Raw genomic sequence first — 24,836 nt, 5'->3', positions numbered from 1 at the left:
CCGATGAAAAGTAAAGCTGAGCGAATTTGCAGACTTTTTATGTAAAAATTGAGTATTGGACTGTCAGTTTGTCTAGATGTGTAGTAAACATTATAAAATAAGTTAAATAGAGCTGTTTGGTCTATGAAATGTTGTTCATACGATAGAATTCATGATAAATAATCTGAAAATGCATAAAAACCTTAATCATCATTGACATTGTATTGAAAATATTCAAATTTCAAAAAGCCGGTATTATTGAATATCCAAATTTCAATTTTATTAAAGTTTCTAAATTTAATAAAACTACCTGAATTTCTAGGTAATCGACAATTTACAATTCAATAGACAACAAAACAAGCTTGAATGCTATAAAAGCGCGTTGGACATACGAACAGAACTTCAGTGACTTTCTAATTTTTGACACGACACGCGAAAAAAGTGAAAAAAACTTAAATCGGAAAAAGTTTAATTAACAGGAGAAATGAGTGAAAATGTAATACCGATCTCGAAGACTCCGAGTCAAGAGAAGGTGGCTTTTTTGCCAGGCAAGCTAGATTGGAACGAAAATGGTAATTAACATTGAAATTTTCTTAACAAAGTGAAAGCAAAAATTCCAACCTTATTTAATTCAATATTCATTAAAATTTAGGATGGGGTCCTTGCGAATTGCCAGAAGCATTTAAGGATATGCCTTATCAGCCATTCAGCAAGAGCGATCGTTTAGGAAAAGTTAGCGATTGGGCTGGAACGGCACAGACTGATAAAAAATATTCGAACAAATATCAATCACAATTTGGATCCGGCGGAAGTCAATATTCATATTATCATGATGAAGACGAGACTACTTTCCATCTTGTTGACTCGGCAAGAGTTCAAAAGCCTCCTCATCAACGCGGTCGCTTCCGTGGTAATGCAAGAGGTTCTCGGTAAGCTATTATGAATATGTTTAATACATGACTGGATCTATTAATTGATTTAGTGGGAAATATTCCAGTGGTCGTGGTGTACGCGGTGGCGTACAAGTCGGTAGTATGACAACACTAGGCAAGAGTGTTAAGACACGAGATCAACGTCGTGGAAATACAAGAAAATGGGGTATGCGTGGACATCCACAAAAGATTCGTGATGCATCAGTTACTGTCCGTCCTGATTGGGTTGCTATTGAAGATATGGACTTTCCACGTTTGCAAAAATTATCATTGCCTGGAATTAAGGAAGGTGAAGATATTGCTTGTTATGGAACATTAGAATACTATGATAAGACATACGATCGTGTCAATATTAAGAATGAGCGTGCATTACAAGGTGTCGATAGAATATTCCATAAAGTAACAACAACTGACGATCCAGTCATCAGAAAATTGTCAAAGACAAGAGGTAATGTGTATGCAACGGATTCAATTTTAGCAACAATTATGTGCTGCACACGATCAAATTACAGCTGGGATGTTGTTATTGAGAAATTTGGCGATAAATTATTCATGGACAAGCGTGACAATACTGAATTTGATTTATTGACTGTCAATGAGACAGCTGTTGAGCCACCACAAGATGATGGAAATTCCTTGAACTCGCCAAGAAATCTCGCAATTGAAGCAACATTCATAAATCACAATTTCAGTCAGCAAGTATTGAAAGGTGGAGCAACTGAACAGAAATATAAGTTTGATAACTCAAATCCATTCTTGGATGATGAAGAAGGTGAAGTTGCATCGGTTGGATATAGATATCGTTCATGGAACTTGAATAATGGAATTGAATTGATTGCTCGTTGTGAGCATGATGCTGTAATGATATCACCAACTGGCGAGACTCACTTTATCACGATTAAGGCACTAAATGAATGGGATTCAAAATTAGCTAATGGTGTTGATTGGCGTCAAAAGCTTGATACACAACGTGGTGCCGTTCTTGCAAATGAATTAAGAAATAATGCTTGTAAATTGGCAAAATGGACTGTCCAAGCATTATTGGCTGGATCTGATCAAATTAAATTCGGCTATGTTTCACGTGCACATGTTCGTGATTCCTCTAAGCACGTCATTTTAGGAACACAACAATTTAAGCCACACGAATTTGCAACTCAAATTAATCTTAGTATGGATAATGCTTGGGGTATATTGAGATGTATCGTTGACATTTGCATGAAACAAAAGGACGGCAAGTATTTGATCATGAAGGATCCAAACAAGCCCGTCATCCGACTTTATGACATCCCAGACAATACTTTTGATTCCGATGAAAGTGATGAGAGCAGCGAAGAGACTCCATTCAAACCTTTATACAATTATCAAGCAGGCACAACTGGAAGTAACGCAAAAGAATCCAAGAAGTAAATGAGAAGTAAAAAAAATCGAACTAAATTTCTAGTTTAAGCATAATTAATTATATAAAAAAATTTCACCACTTTTATATTATTATCGGATACATAAATAAAGTAATGTTGCAGAAATTCGTTGGTGGCTTGATATATTTAACATCGTATTTATCACCACTAAACAGAAGATTTTAGCTCTTTGATTTGATAATAAACAGTTCCTTATTATTACTTGTCATTTCATTTTTCAGATGTGCCACAAAGTCCTCTTCATTTCCGATTAACTTTGGCTTATCCAGTTTAGAATCTAGATTGTAATACTTGTCATTAACTTTCCTAAGCGATATCCAGTGCCGACTTTTAATCAATGGTAATGTGATGAAACCGAAAGTATAGTCTGTAGGCAGGTTCATGATATATCCATAAGATTCATCTAGCTGTATCGATTCCCTTGTAATCTCACGTCTTTTATCATACCATATTACTGTCATGTCTTTTGATTCTAGTGCCTTCATAATGGAATTTATGTCATAATTCCCAATACCCAGCACAGATTTATGTGGATTGATGTAACTGCTTGATAACTCACTACATATTGCATCAAATTGTTGTTTTGTGAATGATTTGCCTGAAAAAGCATGAGATTTATTATTTTTCATAGATCCAGGATAGAACTTCCAGTTTATATCACGTGAAATTAATTATCCAAAAGTTAACAATTTAAATAAAATTTGAATACTTACATTGCATTAGATTGTTTAGTGCATGTATAGCACAATACATTAAACTCTGTCTTTCATGGTAAATAGCGCTCATTTCTAAGACTTGATTGTGCTGCTTTACATGCAGAGTCTTGGTACAACAAAATATTTACAAAACTGGCACAGAAAAAATTGTAATTGCTGTTATTTGTCGGAATGTCCAAAATTTAAATTTTAATTGATCGTTAAATGCATGTTGACAACCCTAAAGTTAAATAGTGCAACCGTCATCAATAAAGTTGAAAACCCTAAAAATTGTAGAAAGAAAAATAAATGAAGTGATTTTGCTAAAATTAACTAAATTTATGATAAAGTGATAAAAATAATTGATATAAACAGTTAAGGACTGATAAGAAAAGCATTTCCAGTCGAGAAAAGCTTCCGAAATAATTAAATTAAAGTGAAATGACAAAATAAAGAAATTTAAAAAAAAATCTGAAGAAAAAGTGACGAAAAAAGAGATTTAATCACAAAAATATTTGTAAGTTCAAGTACATTGACTTATTCTCGGTGCAAGATTGTGCAAATGTACCAAAATAATCAAAAATAAATTAAATCCCTCGATTTTTCCCACGTCTGCCAACTTTCCATTTTTTTTCAATTCATTTTTTTATTACAAAAAGTGCCAGCGTATAGGAAATTGTTACACAATTTTTGATATTTTGTTTTCATAGCTAATACAGTTACTGAGTACGTTGGCTTAATTGTGTTTGAAAATCAGCTGTCTAAACATCTTTAAAAAGGATGACGAAATCAATATTTAAGAATTGTTCTTGTGATTTCACAATATTGCAGCATCTACTTAAGTTAAATTGCGTGCATTATCACGTATTAATTTCATTCTATACGCAGTGCTTTAACAAACATGTCATTAATCAAATTAATTGAAGTTTACAGTTAATAATTATTTTTAATTTATCATTCAAATCCCGCTAAAATTCAAAATGTGAAAGACCGTTAAAAATTCAAAAAATTAACATTATTACAGATATTTTGACATGAGAAGATATTGAACACAACAATCAATAGACAATGGAACAGACGGAACTAAACAAGCTTAACGACCAATTGCAGGAATTGCAATTACCATCAGTGATTGTTGACTATTCAAGCATTCGCAGTAAGACAGTGCTAGTAAGTCCAACAGAGGAGCAGTATGAGCTACTGCAGAAACGTTTAAAAGAGCGAATAGCCGAAAGTCGTGGCGAGACAATTTACGAGCTTGGCGTTGGTGAGGATGCAAGTGACAATGGACTGGACAGTGAGGAATATTTAGCCTCATTGGCTACGCTACAATCATTAGCTGCAACATTAAATGCCGATTGTGTTGAACTGCGGCAGAGGAAAGGCGAAAAAGGAACGACAGGTCAATATTTGATAAGACAGAGGGTTGATGAGACTGATTTCATGGAAATTCGTGTCGCAGTCGTTGGTAATGTCGATGCTGGAAAGAGTACATTATTGGGCGTATTGACACATGGTGAACTTGACAATGGCAGAGGATTTGCTCGACAGCGACTGTTTCGTCATAAGCACGAAATGGAGTCGGGACGAACGTCTTCAGTTGGAAATGATATTTTGGTGAGTATTTCAAAAATTGCTTAATTATTGCATAATTCGTAGAAATCACTAAAAGTCAGCAAAAATTGACAGTTATTATTAATTTCAAAATTTACAAAACCGCTAAAAAAATTCAAATTCTACAAAACCGGTTGAAAATTCAAAATTTACAAAACCGTTATAAAATTCAAAAATTTACAAAACCGTTAAAAATTCAAACAAATTTTGACCGTTATTTCCTCTCTTCCATTTTTAGGGATTTGATTCGCTAGGTAATGTCGTGAATCGTGCTGAACACGGACATCTCGATTGGGTTAAGATATGCGAACAATCATCCAAAGTCATTACATTTATTGATCTTGCCGGACACGAAAAGTATTTAAAGACAACAGTTTTTGGAATGACTGGACATGCGCCAGATTTCGGTATGCTTATGATTGGAGCTAATTCCGGTATCATTGGAATGACAAAGGAGCATTTGGGATTATCACTAGCATTAAGTGTGCCACTATTTGTTGTCATTACCAAAATTGACATGTGTCCGGCAAATATTCTTCAGGAAACATTAAAGCTACTGGTTAAGATTTTAAAATCACAAGGATGTCGAAAGGTTCCAGTTATGGTGCGCACAGCTGATGAAGTTGTGCTGTCGGCCACAAACTTTGTATCTGAGAGACTGTGTCCAATCTTCCAAGTATCAAATGTGACTGGTGAAAATTTGGACTTACTTAAAATGTTTTTGAATCTATTGACAACACGTGTGACTGGACTCGATGATTTACCAGCTGAATTTCAAATTGATGATTCATATTCAGTGCCGGGTGTAGGCACAGTCGTGAGCGGAACTTGCTTGCAAGGCGTCATTAGACTTAATGATGTGCTGATGCTTGGACCTGATTTGCTCGGTCACTTCCAGCCGATTCCAGTTAAAAGCATTCATCGAAAGCGTATGAATGTGCGGGAAGTAAGAAGCGGGCAAACAGCATCATTTGCATTGAAAAAGATCAAAAGATCTCAGATCCGTAAAGGAATGGTAATGGTCAGTCAAGAGATAAATCCACAAGCCTGCTGGGAGTTTGAGGGTGAAATTCTTGTTCTGCATCATCCAACAACCATATCACAAAGATATCAAGCAATGGTTCACTGTGGTTCCATTCGACAAACAGCTTCCATTCTGACTATGAATAAGGACTGTCTGAGAACAGGTATGGATGGCTTATAATTATTGCTATAGCTCAGATTGATTTATTAATGCATTTACAGGTGACAAAGCAACTGTCAAGTTCAGATTCATCAAGCATCCAGAATACATCAAAATTGGACAACGAATGGTTTTCCGTGAAGGTCGTACAAAAGCTGTCGGTAATGTCCTAAAGCCATTACATCATACGCCGTCATCAAATGCAAATCGCACAAAGCCTGCAAAAATGCAATCTCGCAATACACAAAGTCAGAGTCAAAATCAGCAAAATCAAAATCCAAATGTTGGTACAAATGACGTTAAGGCTAATTTAGATTCAGTGCTTGAGATGTCAACAGACAAGCGTAACGTCAAGACACGAGGTGGAAAACGAAAACGATTTAATGCGCCAACACAATCGACTGATGTGACCGAATCAAGCTCCACTACTCAGTAATTCTTTCATTGATTCTCCGAAAATTTTAATTTAACATGAAGGGGGTCCTCGATTTGAATAATATCTGTTTTGACATGAAATTTGATGTTTAACTTGATTTCCTGTGGGAATCTTGATATCCATTAGATTTCTTACGTCTCAGGCAATTATCCAAACCGAACACTCCCATAAAATCCTTTTGTTTTCTGGTTGAGACAAAAAATATATTTTATTTAAGTAATAAAAGGATATTTTCAAGCATAAATCACTTCATTTGTTTTTTCTCTAATTCACTTTTAGCCTTTTGCATCTCCTCGGCTATATTCTTTTGAAATTTATCTAATATTGATTTGAGTTTGTCGGAATCAGCAAATCTACTCAAATTATTCTCTTCTGTGATGGCTTTGGTGCGGTAAAAGACTGATACGACCATTTGTGCTGCTCGTCTCATAACATATGAGTCTGACAGCTTCTCAGCTATTTGATCTGCATTTCTACTTAATAATAACTGGAGTATTCGTCTAACAACCATGATTAAAAGTTGTATTGTTTGTACTTATTAATTAATTCTTGTTTTGAGACTAGTTGCTTCTTCAGACTCTCTAAATGTTCGAGTTGTTGTGATTTTGATTGGTCGATGCCTAAAAAGATGGATATGCCATAATTAATATAAATTCTGAGGAAACTTTCCAAAATGATTACGACATCAAAAATCATCAAATTCTTACCAGGAATTGACTTAACTAATGTTCTTGCCTCGTCTAGACGTTTCTGAAATTCAATAATCTTCTGTGACACTTCCTGCGACTCGCTGTTTAAATAAAGAAAAATTGAAAATTAATCGTAATAAAGACGATATTTTTAGACTAATTAATATTGTTGTTGTAATAATTTTGTTTACATGCTCTTTGTCTCGACAATTGATGAATTATAGCGTTCAAATTTACGTATTATTTCTGATAATACAGATATGACATCAATTTGTGGTATGCTTTCTTCTGTATTACTCATATTATGATGGCGGAATGTTAACTAAATTAAATGAAATGTTGATGAATAAAAAGTTGTTGAGTTTCTGTTTTTTTTTCGATTGTTGCTTAGTTTGAATTTTGAAAAACCGTTAAAAGAATTTGGAGGTTGCAAAGCAATTGGGGTTGATTTTTGAGCATTGGTAATGTTTATAGATTGAATTGACTTACTGGATCAGGAAATTAGATTGTATTTTGATTCGAAATGGCTTTTTCATCATGAAATTTGATTGTTCCACTGCCAATTTCAACGAAAAACGTGAATGAAGATATTTTGATGAAATATCCACACATGATTCTTGGAATGAGGCTGTTGATAGACATTGCAGAACTTGAAATTGACATTTGGCAAATAACAATCAGCGATAGACCCAGTTTTAGACGTCAACTGAGAGATTCCATGGATCACACCTGATCTGTACATCCAGCGAAGTAAGTAAGTAATCATTCCGCATATAATAGGCTTGAATCACTTGTCTAACACCATCAAAGTAAGATTATCGACCTACAGCATTAGCCGCTTAAAATAAAACAATTAAACTCTATGAAATTTGTCGTTTCTTTCAACATTTTTAAGGAAATAAAAATTAAGAATTTCCTAAAAAAAGCTATTGAAATAAGATTTCTACTACCATGTAATAGATATCCACTATTCATCTTATTAATGATTATCGAAGCTATAATGAGAAAATAAGCAAATAGAATGTTAAGTGGGAACAGTTCCCAAAGAAAAAAATATATAAATTTCAACGCACACAATTGTCATTAAGATTTTGATTAATTGTTTCACATTTTTTGTGTATGATGGGTTAAGTTGATAGGGGTTTGTAGTAGCAGCGCATATAGAACTATTGGAGATTGAAAATTCAATCAAAAATAGAAAATTGATTTTTAACGTACATTTTGAATTTGAAAATTGTCTTCCAATTTGCCCCAATTCGCTCTTATTTTCCATATAAACAGACTGAAAATTCTTCAAAAATCTCCATTTCTTCATTAAAATTCACAGAAAAAAGACCTATCTCCTGTCAATTTAGGTAAGTAATCATTGAAAATCTCTAAATAATTCCTAATTAGCGAATTTTATTGAAATTAAACCTCAATTTCCGCTCAATAAATCAGCACAAAATAACAACAAATGAAGCTTAATTGATCGAGAAATTAAATCTCTTCATCCTTTATTGATAGTAATTAAGACAATCAGACATTACAACAATACACAAACAAGATAGAATGAGAAATTTTGTGAACAGAGCGGCATTAATAAAAGTTGAAAGCGAATGAAAAAAGAAGAAAGATCTTAAATACTGAGAAATTCCAGTAGCCTCTGTCAATGAATGGCTTGTATCATGTGTTTGCATACCATCTTGATCAATAAATTAACATATTGGGTGGTTTGATACGTTATTGGATTTCGGATCAAGTGGAAAATAATTGGAGTGAGATTTTTTGAAGTTGTGGAGATGGATTAGGAGATGTCATAGATAGTTGCTATGGATTATATGGCTATTATGGAGATGAAGTGCATTTGCGGTAGCTTTTGAAGTTCAATTGGACAAAAAACTTGCCATTTAAAATCAATGGTAAGTTGACCACACAAAATATGCGCTTCAAAATCATAAATACCCACCAGATAATCCATCTACTCGACAAAATAAAGCGACAAAAATAAAGAATAAAAAGGAATAAGATAAAAGAAAAGAATTGAAGAAGTCCGAGAGAAAAGAGTAGCGGGCATTAAATTGTTAGGTAATTAATTATTGATTATTTAGTCATTTCAATGACTTTAGGAGATGTATTTTAATTTACCACCAACACAAAAATTCTCATGCTTCTTGTAGTCACGACGTTTAATTAAATCTTTATTTAGATTTTTTTTTATTAAAAAAATGAGATTCGTTTATGATTTGATTAAAATTGTTGCTGAATTAATAAGGAATAATTAATAAGTTGTTAATTATCATTTTATTCAAGTTTTTCAATCAATTTGAATTTTTTTTCATTCTTGGATTGGACTTAATGGTTTAATTTATTAAAATATTTTGGAATATTTGATATAAAACCATACAATTTTCTGTTCCGTTAAAACTGTTGTAGTGTTTTGAAAATTCATTCAAACTTCAAAAAACCGTTAGTTTCAAATAATTTGAATTTCAATTCTTTCGTGGATTGCTTTAATTTATCAAAATATTTTGGAACATTTCCTATAAAACCATACAATTTCTGGTTACATCAAAACTTTTGAAATGTTCTCAAAGTTCATTCAAATTTCAAAAATCCGTTATTTCCATAAAAATCTTATTTTAATGAATTTTTTAATAACAACAAAATAACATCGATAAAATAATTCCACTTTGTGGTAAAAAATAACATTGATTCTTAATGAATATTGCTTAATTATCATTTTTATCCACAAAAATCATCAATTTCAGTATTTTTTTCTCCCTTAATGAATTAATATTTCGAATCGTTAAATAATTTGCTGCAGTTCCAATAAAAGATCATATAATTTCTTCATCAGAAAAACCTTTTTCTTCTCCTTCTTTTAAAGTCATTAAAAGAGTTAAACGTTGATCCGAGAGGAGCGTCGAAAATGGTCCCATTAATTTTAAAGTGAATCGTTTTATAAGCGATTTTTATGAAATAAAAAAATTTTGAAGCAGAGAAAAAAGAAAGAGATTAAATTGGCTCCGCAGAAAGAAGAAGAATTGCCAGAAAAATGATCTCATATACTTTATCGCGACTTTTATGAGGCTAATGTTTTTTTTTTCTCTTATATTTCTTTAATTCGTTTTTGTTATAATTTTTTATACGCGTATTTTAGTTCAAAAAGGGATATTTGGGAATTGGATATCATTTGGCTGACTTGAAAATTAGTTTTTGTAAAGTTTTTGAAGGAATAGGAAGAAATTGATCAATAGAAAGAGGAAAAATAGAGTTAGGGATTGTTTTTGAAGTTTTTAACAATGTTTACCTCAATTTAACATTCCCGGATCTTCATCCAGGATTCTCAGAGACATCTTTGGACCCAAAGAAAGAAGGTGACCAATACAAATGTAGAAGCAATGCAGAACTGTACCAGCTATATTGAGTGGCTGATATTACTATAAGAGTCAAAGTAAACAGGCTTCGATGGGCTGGACATGTTATTAGAAGACCTGTAGAAGCTCAACTAAATAAGGTCTTTAAATCAGACTTTGTGGATGGTAAGAGAGCTCGTGGTAGACCGAAGAACTCATGGAAGGAAGCTGTCGATAGAGACAGCATTGCATTTGGTATTGGTAATTGGCAGGCGGAAGCTGGCGATAAAGCTCGTATATGAGCTGAGAAGAGCGTTAACTATTGCGATCCGCGTTTTAATCAGAACTTGAAGTCGATTCAACTCAATTTGAAATTGAATTTGCCTCCTAGCTTTAACTTGAATGTTGTCGACACAGTAGCCAAGATGACCAGTTACTAGGAACAAGCAAAATTGAGACCTCTAATCACAGCATTTGACCTGGTTTTTCAGTTGATGATGTTTCACGTAATATGATACTTTTATTTCATAAAGGTCGAAGTCGACTTGGACTTTTAATGTAAAAGTCGAACTCTAGGTACTACTGCATATAAATTTTGACTTACGAATTGCATTTTTCACTGTAAAAATTGTTCAAAATCAACTGCCAAGGTTCCTCAGACCAACTTTGTGTCTTACCGTTCAAACAGCGACTAAGTGCTGACCTAGAGAACAGGTTGTGCTGTTTGTGACTTAACACTATGCTAATGCGTCTCTTCCATATATCAAACCAAGTTTATGATTAATTTCCTTACTCAATTTCCTTCACATAAACACATATATTTTTTTTTTTTTGAGGAGCGACTCATCTTTGAGGCATAACATTACTTTTATTCACATAAATGGAGAAGACAAAAAAAAAAATTTGAAAATTTAAATGTTAAATGCTTTCAGCTTCTGGAATTTTACTCCTCTATGTTTCAGATAAAGATTATTTTATGGATGAACAGAATCATCATGAGGTAGACGCGCAAGCTTTTTTTTTTTTTTGTCTTAAAAGAAATCTCATATTTTTTAAAATTCTATTTTGGTGGTCTCCACAGCACTGCTGTTTTTGTCTTTTTTTTTCATTCTGTTGTTAAAGATCATAATTAATTAAATGGAATTAGTTTAATCGAATCCGTTGTCTTATGAATGTGCTCGTTGTGTGCTTCCACTCCATATATTCCACCAATTTATTACCTTTCACATTTGTAAATAGCGTTTAACAGATAATTAAGAGAAATACCAATGGAATCGGCTATCAATTATGAAACTTCAAAGGAACTGATCTGAATTAACTCATTTTGATACGATTATAATAGCTTTTGATCTCCTTTAAATTTGCATATAAATACTGGAAATATTGTTCTAGGAAATTCTTATTTTATTCATTATTAAATGGGATTTTTGGTCCATTTTTAAAGGCGTTTTAATTAGATTCTTTATTCTTATTTGATTGTGGATAGTTTGCTTCATTTTTTTGCGCTGTTTATGGAATTAATATTCGAATTTTCTTTGAACGTCCTTTATGATTTCCATTCTAGAATAGAATACAAAGTTTTATTCATAGACTTTTAACACTTAGGATCTTGAATGGACTAAAATATGTTGGAATTAGACACGTGCCATTAAGAATCACTGGAAATTCAATTGCTATTAACTAATTATAATGTATTTTAGTACAATTCGGGGTTTATCCATCCTGAATCAGAGTTGCAAAACAGGCATCTGCCACAGGTTAAAACCGTACAATTTCTTGACAATTTGTATGGTTTTGTAAGAAGCCTGTTTTGCAACTCTGTCCTGAATAGAACAACGTGTTTATCAACGTTACATCGCTGTATTGTCGGCAAGGCGTGAAATTACTTGACGATGTGTTCATCGCAGATTATGACGAAAAGTGTGGTTGTCCGCATTTTACCATAGGCTTGTAGATCCCTTGAGATCCTTAAAGAAGAACAGCAGAGTTCAGCAAATCGCATTTTTGCGGTTAAACATAACTCATTTGCATCACAATTAAAAATTTTATAAAATTTTAACGTATTTTTGAGATTTTAAAAATTGAACATTCATAGTTTCATCCCCTTTCACTTTTGTTCACTTTTGTGACGTGGAACAGAAAGTCAAATTTATCAAAGTTCTGGCTTAGAAAGTCCACATTTCGTCACAATCATGGTCTGTTTTGGTGATAGGATTCCCATTATCGTAGTTCCTTATAAAGTTCTAAAATCACTAATCAACATCAAAGAAAGCTTCACCATTTAAATTCCAATAATCCTACTCCTCTCTTTTCCATTACACAAAAACAACAATATCAACAACAAGCCTTCCTCAATTATAATTTGAGTAATTACTTCAAGTGAGAATATTGTTATCAAAAAATATATTCTCATAATCATCAAAATGCTAATAAATTATTTGTTTATAAGCTATTTCCTTACATTAAATGACTATATACAAATTTTACTAAATTCATAATCAAATCTCATTTAGTTTTTGTTCATCAATTAAGCTAGAAGCTATTGAACTAAATAAACATGTCAGCATCAAATTTCTTGACAGTTTTAGTTTTGATTTCTATATTTATTGGATCGTTTGGATATTTATACATTATTCCTGGGGAGTTGGGAAAGAGTAAAGGTAAATATTGATTTACTAGGGAAGTTTGGGGCTCGTTAAGGGCCGACAGATCATGATAATCAATTCGAAGAGGACATTGTGTTAGGTATGGCTAGTCAATGGGTTGCCGTACAGACGGTAAGACGCAAGGTTGTTCTGATGGAATCATGACGGTAGATCATTTGACCCATTTTGACTGCAGAAAGTGCGGTTTGGCGCATTGTGTGGCTCGGATCACAAGCATACCCAAGCAACACAAATAAAGAAGCCCCAGACAAGGATGAAGGCTCCATATGGTTCCTCATTGTGTCGCTCAGGATATTTAAAGCAATAGAATCCCCAAACAGCACATGAATGCTCTATAACAACAATATCAATTCATTGCAATATTAATAAAATCAATTTACAGACCATGATGGACATTGCTACTATGAAGACAAGAAGCTTTTACTAAAAATTGATGAATCTGTTAAGAGAGATTGTGAGGAAATATCCTGTTATGATGATTACAGCATAAGAATTGCTGGGTAAGTGAATTTGAATGTTTAATTAGACTGATGCAGTGCAATGGTGGGCAACCTATTGGTTTTGCGGCACGTCTTAGTGGTGAGCCTCGATTGAAACCTTACATGGCATAGGGTTCTGAAACATGTTAGCGGCATTCAGGTTGTTCAACACTGGACTAATGAGTTCCAAACAGAGTTGCAAAACAGGTACCTGTTACAGATTCTGTTAGGCTTCTTTAAAACCATACAAATTATCAAGAAATTGTACGGTTTTTACCTGTCACAGGTGCCTGTTTTGCAACTCTGATTCCAAATTAAGGTCTCTGAATAATCCATGACAAAATGATCCTTTCCAGTTGTGGAACATTCTCAATTCATGATCCAAGTTGCAAGAGATTCGAACGTGACTACACAAAACCATATCCACAATGTTGTACAGCATTTTACTGCGCTGAGCCAGCCGATTTACATGACGTAAAACATATTGTAAGAAAATTATTATGTTAGAGAAATCAAATTATTAATTAATGGGTAAAAATGGAGATCCAATAAAAATATATATATTTTTGCGACATTTAAGAAGTCTCTCACATTATGATTATTTGAAGTTTTTAATACTCATTAAATTTCCATTAATTTTTATGAATTTTTTATTGCCTATTTTTCTCTTTCTGCGATACTTTCATCATGCCATCATTATTTCATTAAATAGTTTTTCATCACAATGTATTCTGAGTGGATGGGAAATTGAGACGGAGATGGATTGGCAGTTTGTCAAATTTTGAATTTTAAAATTCCGTTAAATTTTTAAATAATTTCCAAAGATTACTTGGCAGCTAGTTAAGAAATTTTGAAGAATTTGTATTAAAATATTAACGACTTTTGAAGTATTCAAATTAATCATGCGTCACTTAGAGATGCGAAAATTCAAATTCCAAATTTCCGTTGAATTTTCAAATAATTTTAGCAGGTTTTTAAAATCATTGAAGAATTTGTATTGAAATATTAGAGATTTTTGAAATATTCAAATTAATTTTCGCGTCATTAAAGACGCGTAAAATTCAAATTTCAAATTTCCGTTAAATTTTGAAATAATTTTAAAAGCTTACTTGCTTCATTTATAACAATATTTCATGATTGGTCAGAAATTTGCCGAAAAGGAAATGCGCCAAAAACCCAATCCACAGCACATCCAGCATCATTCTCACATTCACTTAATTCCATTGCTTTTAGCTCCGTGTTTTTAGTATGTTTCATTAAATTTAATTCGATGAATATAAAGTAATAAATGTGAAGCATTTAAAACAATCATAAATGTACGTCCCTCTCTCTTTACGCATACAACTACTGTGTCCGCTGTTACTGTCATTTATAGATTAATCAATAAAAATTCATTTAATGAGCGTTGAAATTTTTAAAAAAAAATTATTTTTCGTCTCTCGCAAAAATTCTATAAACAAAACAATTAATTGAATGCTTTTTTTGAGGCTTCTGGCTCCTCTCTTCTTTCTCCTTTAATAAGTTGGCAATTTCTCAGCTATTTTAAGGTGTACAGCATCAAACGTTTGCTTGCTCTTTGTGTGAATATATAAAAAAAATCCTAAATGTATTGAATTACATTTATGACTACTGAGAGTAAAACACTTTATAATCTCATTTGACATTAATTATGACGGAGAAGAAATAACATTTTTCTTATTTTCTTATTTTACAATATTCTAATTTCCGCCCGCATGAATCAACACTTTATAAATATAATTTTCTCATTTTATTAATAGACGATTAAGGAAGAGTAGCTTCATGCTCCATATAGTTTAGTCATAATAGTTTCTTAAGAGCTTGACATGGTTTCAGGGGTCGATTTCTTTGGTTGTGGTATGGTATGGTATGGTATGGTACGGGTACGCCACTTACTTACTTACACCATGCACCGACTTGGAGTTTAGGTTGATATATCCTTCATTACCGTTCAACGCAATGTGGCTTTTGGAGTACTAGGACGCCTTTTCCAAACCAAGGGCGGTACATCACTGCTAAGGTTCAATGGTACAACTGGTACACCTAGTATGGCAACCTGTTATACCTGGACCATACCAATGGTGCACCTGGTACACCTAGTATGGCATAGTAACAATGGTACCAATGGTACACAAGTGATACGGTATAGTGGTGCGATATTGGTACGGTATTGGTACACCATACCAAGTGCCATACCAGGTGTACCTGTGTATCCTACCAGAGGTGTACCTGTTTACCCTACCAGAGGGTTACCTATTCCATACAGTCCCACCACCACAGATATCAACCCCAGATTAAAGCTAATAAGTTACTATATAGTGGATGTAAACTCTTTTAAGTAGTAACTATGGATGTAAAATTTAATTTTGAAAATTGATGGTTACTATGACAAATTTATTTTTTTTGAAAATTTAATCTGATGTTGGGGTAAAACATTTTCATGTTAATATGAGCAATTTTTGTATCAAAAGGAAGCTTTGCTTTAAAATAACAGTAATCTGTTTGATTTTATGTGTTGCATAAATAGAACTTTTTTTTTAATTGAAATATTCATTTTTGTCAAAAGGTTTCGTCTTGTTGAGTTGTAAATCATTTAAATGGTTCGTATTATTTGTTTGATTCTTGAGTGGGCTTTCAATGGGATAATAATAGTCAAAAAGATGAGTATTTTGATATTGAATACAGTCAATTATATAGTTTTATAATTGACAGTAGAACAAACTCTTTCAATCATTCAAACCAGAGCTCGAAGTCTACTCAGTCTACTTGGCTTCATATGAAGCTTGAGTTAACTTAGAGCTCTGCTTCAAACTAGAATGCTACTTGGCTAACAAAAAGGTTCCATTTATCAGCCATTTTATTAGTTCGTGCTACATTACCGAGTTCAGAGACTATTACAGTCGTTTTAACGTTCAATTGAGATTTAAATAATATATTTTGTACATAGTTGAGAGCCCTTTTTTCAAAAAACTTTTAGTTTGTTTTCAATTTTTACAATTAAGATCAAATTTTTATTTTTAAACAATTAAGTATTATTTGCCTGATTAAGACTCTTAAATTCCTTCAAATACAAGCTACAAGCCTTAGATGTAAGTACAACAGCTACAGGAAGTCGTTTAGGCAAGAATTTCATTAAATATTTCATTTTTTCAAATTCACAATTTCAAGATTGCTTTGATCAAAACAGAATTCTGACAAATCCTTACTCCTTAAGCAATTATTAGCCATAAATCGGCCTAGCGCAGCTCTGGATCTCAATGAATTGAATAGATATAGATTTTATTCTTACCAAAACATTCAAACAAATTTCAAAACTCAATAGTTAATTCTAAAAGGTAAGTATAACAAAATTCTAAATCACAAACATATTGCTTGTCTAATATTCCCGAAACAAACATTAATATTCAACATAAATACATTACAAAATTCTCGACAATAATATGCTAGACATTCAATTAAATTCACCTGAAAAATGTTTCACTCATTTACTTTGCTCACATCATTTGCATAAATATTTAAAAAGAATAAAAGTAAAAAAAAAATTGTTCATAACAATGTCCTTTATGGAAAATACTGACTGTCAAATCATCCGACAATACAATAAAATGGACCGAAAATTTCTCTCTCTCTCGTCGGAAAATTCATAAAATTTTAATGCTTTTCAAGTTATGCAAATGATATAATATTCTAATAATACGTAGATATACAATGTAAATCTAAGAAAATAATATCAACAATAGCAATAATGATAGCAACATTCTACATTCATTCCGAAAACTCATTCCCATCCTGTGTCATCCACCCAATTTGTGTTTATTGTGCTAAATGCAATCACCCCTACAGGGAATTGAAAATCACAATTCAATTTTAATGAATAACAACATTATTCATGTGAGCGTTACTCATTCCAATCCTCACTGTGTCTTTTTAGAGCAATTCAGCTCATTTTTCAATTTAAATACTTTTGAGACTCCATTTTGGGTGGCTGACTAGATCATAAATATTTCAAAAAATTCAATTTGTAGAATAACGTTCATTTGAGATTTGAAAAAGATTTGTTGGAAGTAGTTGAACACCCCTTTTCATACAAAAAGCTCAGTTTGTATTTGAACTCCGAAGAATAAACATCACTTTATATAACATTTGAAATTATATCATTAAAAGATTGAAACGAGAGCCTAAATGTATTTTAAGAAGGTTATGGAAGTTGTATTCTTGATCTTATATCATCAATAGTCAATATGTAATGTATTATTCAAGCAATTGTATCATTTTCATCAATTATAAATTTGTGTATTTTTAGAGCAAATTGCCATCAAAATATCATTTTGAATTTTACAAAACCGTTAATTATTTGAATTTTAAAAAGCCGTTAAAAGACAAATTTTATTTTAACCTTATTTAGAGCAATTTGTCAATTTGACAGTTAGGTTTTCGTATTTTAGACAAAAATATTGAACAAGCTCTATCCTTAATTCATTAAATCCGCATTAAATTATAAATTAATCATTAATTGTTCCTACAAAAAATGCGCCTAAATTCCCAAACCAACAGAACAAGGACATTTTAAATATTCCTTTTTTATTCTTCATTCATCCAACATAATTATGTGCAATGGAAAAATAATCGTCAAAAATACCTCCCTTTTGTACGAGAGCAGTTTGAATATGATGAAGTATTTATCCACCCTCAACATTTTTTTTTTATATTTTATTAAATTGCTGCAACATCAACGGAAAGGTAGTAGGATGATGCCTCATAATAAAAGAGAAGAGTAAATCGTTTTATCCATGCTCGTTGGGTTTACACTATGTCATGACTCTCTCAGAATCATTTATTAAACGATATTCTCTTACGCTCTCGGCTGCTCATTCAAACAAGTTAATAAATTTCATATGTACAATTTTTTTTTCTGTGTTTTCTTTCCTCCTTTTTTCATGATGAAGACTTTGTTTATTTCATATTTGATTTAGTTTCAATTTAGTCTCCTACGGATTTTCATCGCACATTGTTGTGTTTTTTTTCATATGAACGGGAAATATCGTAGACTAAAAAAATATATATATTATAAAGTGGATATAAACGTAATAAAAAAATCTCCTTTTTTTGAATGAAGAAAAAAAAAATCAATAAAAACCGGTAGTTGTCGTTTTATTGTGTCATTATACAGCTTTTATCTATGATTTTTAACTCATCGCTGATGTATAATTGCCAATTAATTTAAATATACATCAAAAGGATTTCAATTTAAATATTTTGATTTAAATTTTATTCTCACCCCGATTAAACATTCTTGTGCTGATTAATATTTTTTCCGTAGAATTTTTCATGTTAGGTAGTATTTAGTATGTTAGTTGTAATGTGATACGCATGGAATGCAATTGAAATTGCAATTTAAATAGTGCACATTACTAATCTAGCTTATTAAATATTTATTTTTATTATAATTTTTTGTTAAATTAGATTGAAAAATTTAGCATATTATGCATTAATCGGCGTTTCAGAAAATGAAAACTGACGAAAATCGTGGGAGTTTAAGTTGTTTGAGACTCGCTAATTAGATATGAATAACGTGTGAACTGTCTTGTGAAGATAATTAGGAAATATCAAAGAATTGGTTATTAACGGTCATTTTAAATTTAAAAATTTCTCAGTAGGCTTTTGTTTATTTTTCTTGATTGAAGAATTTAATTCAATTTTGTGGTAATCTATAGGTTTAATCATCAATAAACTTAATAGATCAAGTATTAAGACACAGATCTATAGAATTATCATCAATTAATCAGTGTTAAGTAACAAATTACAAGGAAATTTATAAATTCAGATTTTTCAAAGAAATTTAATTCTTAATTTGTCATCAAAACAGTCACAATCACTAATTAAGACAGTTCAATCAACTTCTACTTCTGCGAATTTCCCACCCAACGACAATCAATTATTATTTGTTGAAATAATTAACGCTTCTTGAAATATTTTTTTTAGGATTTTAAATGATTTGACAAAAAAGAACAAAAAGTACTAAAATAAAAGACGCCAAGTACAGAAATTTATGTTTTTAAGTACATAAAAAGTGAAGAGGAAACATAAAGTTGAAAAATAATAATAATATTAATAATAGAAAGTGTTAGTGTAGAATATAATAAAAAGCAATAAAATAAATTATGTTGGAATTAAGTGATTACATAGAAAGCAAAGAAGCATCAGTTCATAACAGCATTGAAACTAATAATACGAGCAATAAAATTAATAATAACAATAAAAATAGTGGCAATGTGGAATATGTTGAAGTGAATAATGAGATTAAAATGGTTAATAAACGATCAAAATCGTTGGAAAAGGATGATAAAGTTGTCAGTTTAAAGAGTAATTCAAAGACGGGAGATAAATTAAAAAGACCCGATACAGCTCCACCATATCTCGCTGATGTACTCACATCATCATCATCATCATTGTCTACAACAAAATGTAATGTCAGTTCCGATTTACTTAATAAGGAAATAAGAAACGAATGTTATCATGATGATAATGATAGTAACAAAAATTTAAATTTATTAAAGACTGAAAGTGATGTTAAAGAAAATAATAAATGTGACATAAATATTGTGGATAATCAATCACAACGCTCAGTTACAATGACGTGGCATGAGCATATATATCGTAAACCGCCCAAAAAACCCACACCTTACTCAATTATGGATATACTACAGTGGGGATGTAAGAGAAAAACACCAAGTCCAATTAATATTGTCAATAGTGATAAAAATAATAATTCTAATCGATCTTATCAAAATGTTGAACCATCGACACTCCAACATTTACTTAATTTGAATTTGAACTCGCCTAGAAGTGCCAATAATAATACAAATAGTAATCACAGCAACAGTCGTGGATTATCATATGCTGAAACAAGTGAAGATGAAAGCAATTTAAGTGATCAACCATTAAATTTATGTGTAATTAAGTCAAGAGATTCATCTCCTGGATTAGAACATCGAAATATATCCAGCATAAAATCTAAAAAAGGTTTGTTTTTAAAATTAGATTGTTTATGGCTTGAAGGGATTCAAAACAAATCAAACCGTTTTTGGATCATGAAAACAGAGTTGCAAAACAGGAACCTTTGAAAAGTAGAACCGTACAAATTCTTACAAAACCATACAAATTATCAAGAAGAAACATCCAAATTATCAAGAAAAACCATACAAATTATCAAAAATTTAACAACATTATCAAAAACCGTACAATTTCTTGATAATTTGTATGGTTTTGTTAGAAAAGCCGTACAAATTACCAAGAATTTGTACGGTTATTGCCTGTCACAGTAGCCTCTTTTGCAACTCTGCATGAAACTCCCTTGATAGATCCAATTTATTTCATTTAATTGCTAAAAATTTCAAAACATCGTTATATGCTAATATATCAATTAATACAGAAAGGAAACACGCTTAATTTTCAAAAGACCGTCTTCTTCTTTATTTGTCACTTAATCGTTCATTATGCCCTAACAAACTGTTATTCTCGAATTACATGGAAAATAATATTATATAAAAAATCCATTTGCTGTATATGAGAATATAATGATATTTTTTGAATATGTCTACCAAGTAAATATACTACTTATAGCATCAGTCATAGTTTTAATTGCGTGGGTAATAATTGAAGTGTTCTGTTTTCGTAATTACATTCAACTTCTTCCTCACTTCATCTTGGTTTTATTATTTAATATTTTTGTAAAGTCTCGTTTATTTCTTTTGGTATATGAATAATGTTTTATACTTTGTAACTTGAACATGCTTTAAGTATGTCAAAAAAATATTATATGCATATATACAAACTTGATGATGTTTTTATTTTAATACTCTAATATGAATTATATTCTCAGTTTTTTTTGGAAGCAACATTTTTTTTTGGGATTAAATTTCACATTCTTTTTGTGTTTTTTTGGGAAAGCATAACAAGATGCTTGTGAAAGTAATCAAAATATAATCAAAATAAAGGGTTGATTAATTAATAAAGCAGTTTTATATGATTTTGATGATGTTGAAATTGACTTAGGTTGTAGGGTTCTCAACAGTGTTGTTTATTATACAATGACTAGTGTGGTACTAGGAGCTAGTATTAAGCAGAGGTCGACTTCGACATCTTGATTTTGAGTTCTAGAATTAAGGAAAGAGAGACAATTCCTTAATTTTACTCTCGAATAGCATAACATGTTTGCTTGAGCAATGCAATATTGATGTATTAATGGTAAGACGCAAAGTTGAACTGACGGCACCGTGACAGCTGATTTCGATCCATTAAAGAAAAATTGTGGTTCGCTGCATTGTGCTCTCGGGTTTTGTATGAAGCTCTATGCATTGCTAACAGCACGATTCGTATTGAAAATTGGCCAAAATGTCAAAACCTCCTCAAGTCTTGCCGTCAATTAGGTGTAGTAGCGGTATCCTAGCAACCACACTATACTTCTCGGGATAAATATCACAGATGAATATCCCAAATGTTACAACGAAATCACTAGGACACGTGATAAATGATTTCGGTACATTTTTCGAAAAAATACGGTTTATCGCATTGTACCTTTTAGCCATTTTATTACTTTTACTATGGTGTAATTCCCAAGTAATAGAGTCTATATTAGAGACATTTAAACGACAACTAGATGGTAGTATGCTTAGATCCAAGTGGAGACCAATTGATGAAAACGATCAAACTTCCACTTAGCTTTAAGTATCCTGTCCACCTCGACGTTGTTGTCTCAATATTTCAACATGTGCCAATCGGGTATTTTTGCAACTTATGTTTAATGAATCATCATTTTGAGAAATATTTCAATTATTTTGAGTAGCAACTACCTAGTAGAAGTTTATTGCCTTATTGCAGTTAATCATAGTGCACCATCCAGAACATGATATATATTACAAATTGCGAATAAATTTTGACGAAGCTGTCTCAATAAAATAACTCATAAGCATCATCCTGTTCAAAATGATTTAAATTATGTTATATATAATACATAAGCATACAGCATATATCCCGAAGTCTTTGAATAATAAATTAATAAAATCATGAAACACATTGCGTACACATTGACTGTATTTAAAATATTATTGGATGATAAATCTTGAGAAAAAAAAAGAACCGAATTTTGTACTCGAAATAAAAAAGAGCCATCACCAAAGGCACAATAACGTGAAATCAATTGATATCTGTTTCGATTTTTTGTTGATTCAATTAAAATTCAATTCAGATTTTTTTTTTATATTTTTCAATTCGCTCTCAATTGTTCATTTTCGAACTCAATTATTCACTCCATTTGATATTCGTTTATTGTTTTAATTGTTCCTTGTTGTGATTCATAAATATGTATATGCACAAAAAATAAAATTCAGACATTAACGTCAATTTTCTCAAAAAAAAACTATAAATTTTTTTTTATACGACTTTATTGTCGTAAATTGAATACAAATTTATATTTTTTGATAAATTTATTGCTACTAGTATTACTTCACATTAGCGGTTTGATTCTTTCATTCCTTTAAGGATGAATGAATGAATATCATTAGGCACAATAAAAAAAAAACCTACGACTTTGATGAAAATTACTAAAGTACTTGACCTTATTGGGCGAATTCAGCGCATTTTTGTTCCAGTGATTAGTAATTGGTTAATAAGTAAGAAAAGTGTCCGAACTACAAAACAAGATCCAGTAGAATGCCTCAATGTGAAAAATATGATCCAGTAAACTCTATAGAATTTTATCAATTAACGGTTTTTTACAATTTAAATTTTCTAATGGTTACTAAAAATTTAATTTTTTTCTGAAAGCATAGCTTTAAAATGTTGAAAAATAATATCCAGTAGAATCCAAAAAATTTTATCATATAACGGTTTTTTAGAATTTAACTTTTCTAACGGTTACTAAAAATTCAAATTTACTGAAAGCAACGCTTTAAAAATGTTTTCCTCTGTTTCTAAAGCTCTAAAGAATTTTATCAAATAACGGTTTTTTAGAATTCAAATATTCTATCGGTTGTTAGTTTGAATTTAAATTTATTGAAAGCAACGCTTTAAAACTGATTTTCCTTTGTTTATCAACTGAAAATTCATTAATTAACGTGCATAGAGATGGTTTCGCGATTCAAGACCAATTGATATCGGAATTACTCGAAAGCATAAAGCTAATGCTTCAAATTAGAGCTTTTTACGAGGATTAGTTGCTGAGATCTCTTCCCTTACACATCCGGTCATCCAGCCAGTCGAACAAACTGTATTATTAACCGCCCTTTTGTCCCAAAAAATCCGCTCAAAACAGAGATAATTGCTCAATTATAGTCATTAAAATTCAATGAGTTATTTTGAAAGAAAAGTACAATATTGTGCTGAATTAAAGAAAAAATCATTTCCATTATTCAAAACAATACAGAAAAAAATGAAGGAAAAGATTAAGAGATTAACAGAGCTGAATATGTGAGGGATTAAAGTATAATTTTTATTGAAATACAAAAAAAAAAATCTTATTTCTTATCGCTTAATTTTTTTCTCTTTTCTTATTTTGCCTTCTATTGCAGACATGCCAAAAAAGTCAATTTTAAAACGAAAGCGCTCAATTGATGTGACTTCCGATTCGTATTTATCAAATGATTCATTAAGTTATAAAGAGAGTTCAGCTAATGAGAAAGATATTGATGACGATGACATCATGAATGAAGATGGATATGATGAGCAGTTGGTGGACGGTAAACGTAAAAAGAAGGCACGAACGACATTTACGGGACGTCAAATTTTTGAGCTTGAGAAGCAATTTGAGGTGAAAAAGTATTTGAGTTCGAATGAGAGGACAGAGATGGCGAGAATTTTGAATGTCACGGAGACGCAAGTGAGTTTATTAATGCATTGTAATTTATTTTAATATTTTGCTTCGATTGTCATGCGAGTTGGAAAATGGTTGTAATTTGAATCAAGTTTTTGGAACTCTAACCTCAAAATTTTGAGGTTCAAACTAGTTTTTGGAATTCTAACCTCAAAATTTTAAGATTTAAACTAGTTTTTGGAATTCTAACCTCAAAATTTTTAGGTTCAAACTAGTTTTTGGAATTCTAACCTCAAAATTTTGAGTTTCAAATTATTTTTTGGAATTCTAACCTCAAAATTTTAAGATTCAAACTAATTTTGGAACTCTAACCTCAAAATTTTGAGGTTCAATCAAGTTTTAGGAATTCTAACCTCAAAATTTTAAGATTCAAAGTAGTTTTTTGAATTCTAACCTCAAAATTTAGAAGTTCATAATATTTTTGGAATTTTAACCACAAAATTTTGAGGTTCAAACTATTTTTTGAAATCTACCCTCAAAATTTTGAAAAATCCTCAAAAAATCACATCCCCAGTTTGC

General features: G+C 31.4%; 6 protein-coding genes across 7 annotated transcripts; 4 read left to right on the top strand and 2 right to left on the bottom strand.

Moving 5' to 3' along the window:
- The first annotated feature begins 329 nt into the window (after positions 1-329).
- On the top strand, positions 330-2,486 carry eIF3d1 (eukaryotic translation initiation factor 3 subunit d1). 2 transcript variants are annotated; one of them, XM_070642064.1, is made up of 3 exons: positions 330-551; positions 632-908; positions 977-2,486. In XM_070642064.1, exons 1-3 carry the CDS (start codon positions 464-466, stop codon positions 2,316-2,318), a joined length of 1,707 nt encoding a protein of 568 aa, XP_070498165.1. In that variant the 5' UTR covers positions 330-463; the 3' UTR covers positions 2,319-2,486. The 2 variants fall into 2 exon arrangements, with proteins under 2 accessions (XP_070498165.1, XP_070498164.1); XM_070642063.1 differs by having other exon boundaries at positions 962-2,486.
- Positions 2,346-3,257, bottom strand: Josd (Josephin domain containing). The gene is made up of 2 exons (XM_070642065.1): positions 3,043-3,257; positions 2,346-2,927 (listed from the first exon to the last, which is right to left on the bottom strand). The coding sequence occupies exons 1-2, from the start codon at positions 3,113-3,115 to the stop codon at positions 2,491-2,493; spliced, it is 510 nt and encodes a 169-aa protein (XP_070498166.1). The 5' UTR covers positions 3,116-3,257; the 3' UTR covers positions 2,346-2,490.
- Positions 3,258-3,298: 41 nt separating this feature from the next.
- On the top strand, positions 3,299-6,501 carry GTPBP1 (GTP-binding protein 1). Its single transcript, XM_070642062.1, has 4 exons — positions 3,299-3,541; positions 4,049-4,641; positions 4,877-5,825; positions 5,884-6,501. Exons 2-4 carry the CDS (start codon positions 4,093-4,095, stop codon positions 6,255-6,257), a joined length of 1,872 nt encoding a protein of 623 aa, XP_070498163.1. The 5' UTR covers positions 3,299-3,541; positions 4,049-4,092; the 3' UTR covers positions 6,258-6,501.
- A 133-nt stretch (positions 6,502-6,634) lies between these two features.
- MED9 (mediator complex subunit 9) lies at positions 6,635-7,329 on the bottom strand. The gene is made up of 3 exons (XM_070642066.1): positions 7,138-7,329; positions 6,965-7,047; positions 6,635-6,877 (listed from the first exon to the last, which is right to left on the bottom strand). Exons 1-3 carry the CDS (start codon positions 7,245-7,247, stop codon positions 6,771-6,773), a joined length of 300 nt encoding a protein of 99 aa, XP_070498167.1. The 5' UTR covers positions 7,248-7,329; the 3' UTR covers positions 6,635-6,770.
- Positions 7,330-12,783: 5,454 nt separating this feature from the next.
- On the top strand, positions 12,784-14,027 carry LOC139091908 (uncharacterized). Its single transcript, XM_070642156.1, has 3 exons — positions 12,784-12,944; positions 13,333-13,450; positions 13,786-14,027. The coding sequence occupies exons 1-3, from the start codon at positions 12,842-12,844 to the stop codon at positions 13,934-13,936; spliced, it is 372 nt and encodes a 123-aa protein (XP_070498257.1). The 5' UTR covers positions 12,784-12,841; the 3' UTR covers positions 13,937-14,027.
- A 5,171-nt stretch (positions 14,028-19,198) lies between these two features.
- Positions 19,199-24,356, top strand: NK7.1. Its single transcript, XM_070642105.1, has 2 exons — positions 19,199-20,470; positions 24,016-24,356. The coding sequence occupies exons 1-2, from the start codon at positions 19,609-19,611 to the stop codon at positions 24,354-24,356; spliced, it is 1,203 nt and encodes a 400-aa protein (XP_070498206.1). The 5' UTR covers positions 19,199-19,608.
- Positions 24,357-24,836: the final 480 nt, after the last annotated feature.

This window comes from Chironomus tepperi, unplaced genomic scaffold (genome assembly GCF_022539635.2).
Source record: "Chironomus tepperi strain 1889 unplaced genomic scaffold, CSIRO-AGI_Ctep_v1 contig_262, whole genome shotgun sequence".
NCBI lineage: Eukaryota > Metazoa > Arthropoda > Insecta > Diptera > Chironomidae > Chironomus > Chironomus tepperi.
Note: the sequence above shows the minus strand (reverse complement) of the source record. Positions and strands in the feature narration are given on the sequence as shown.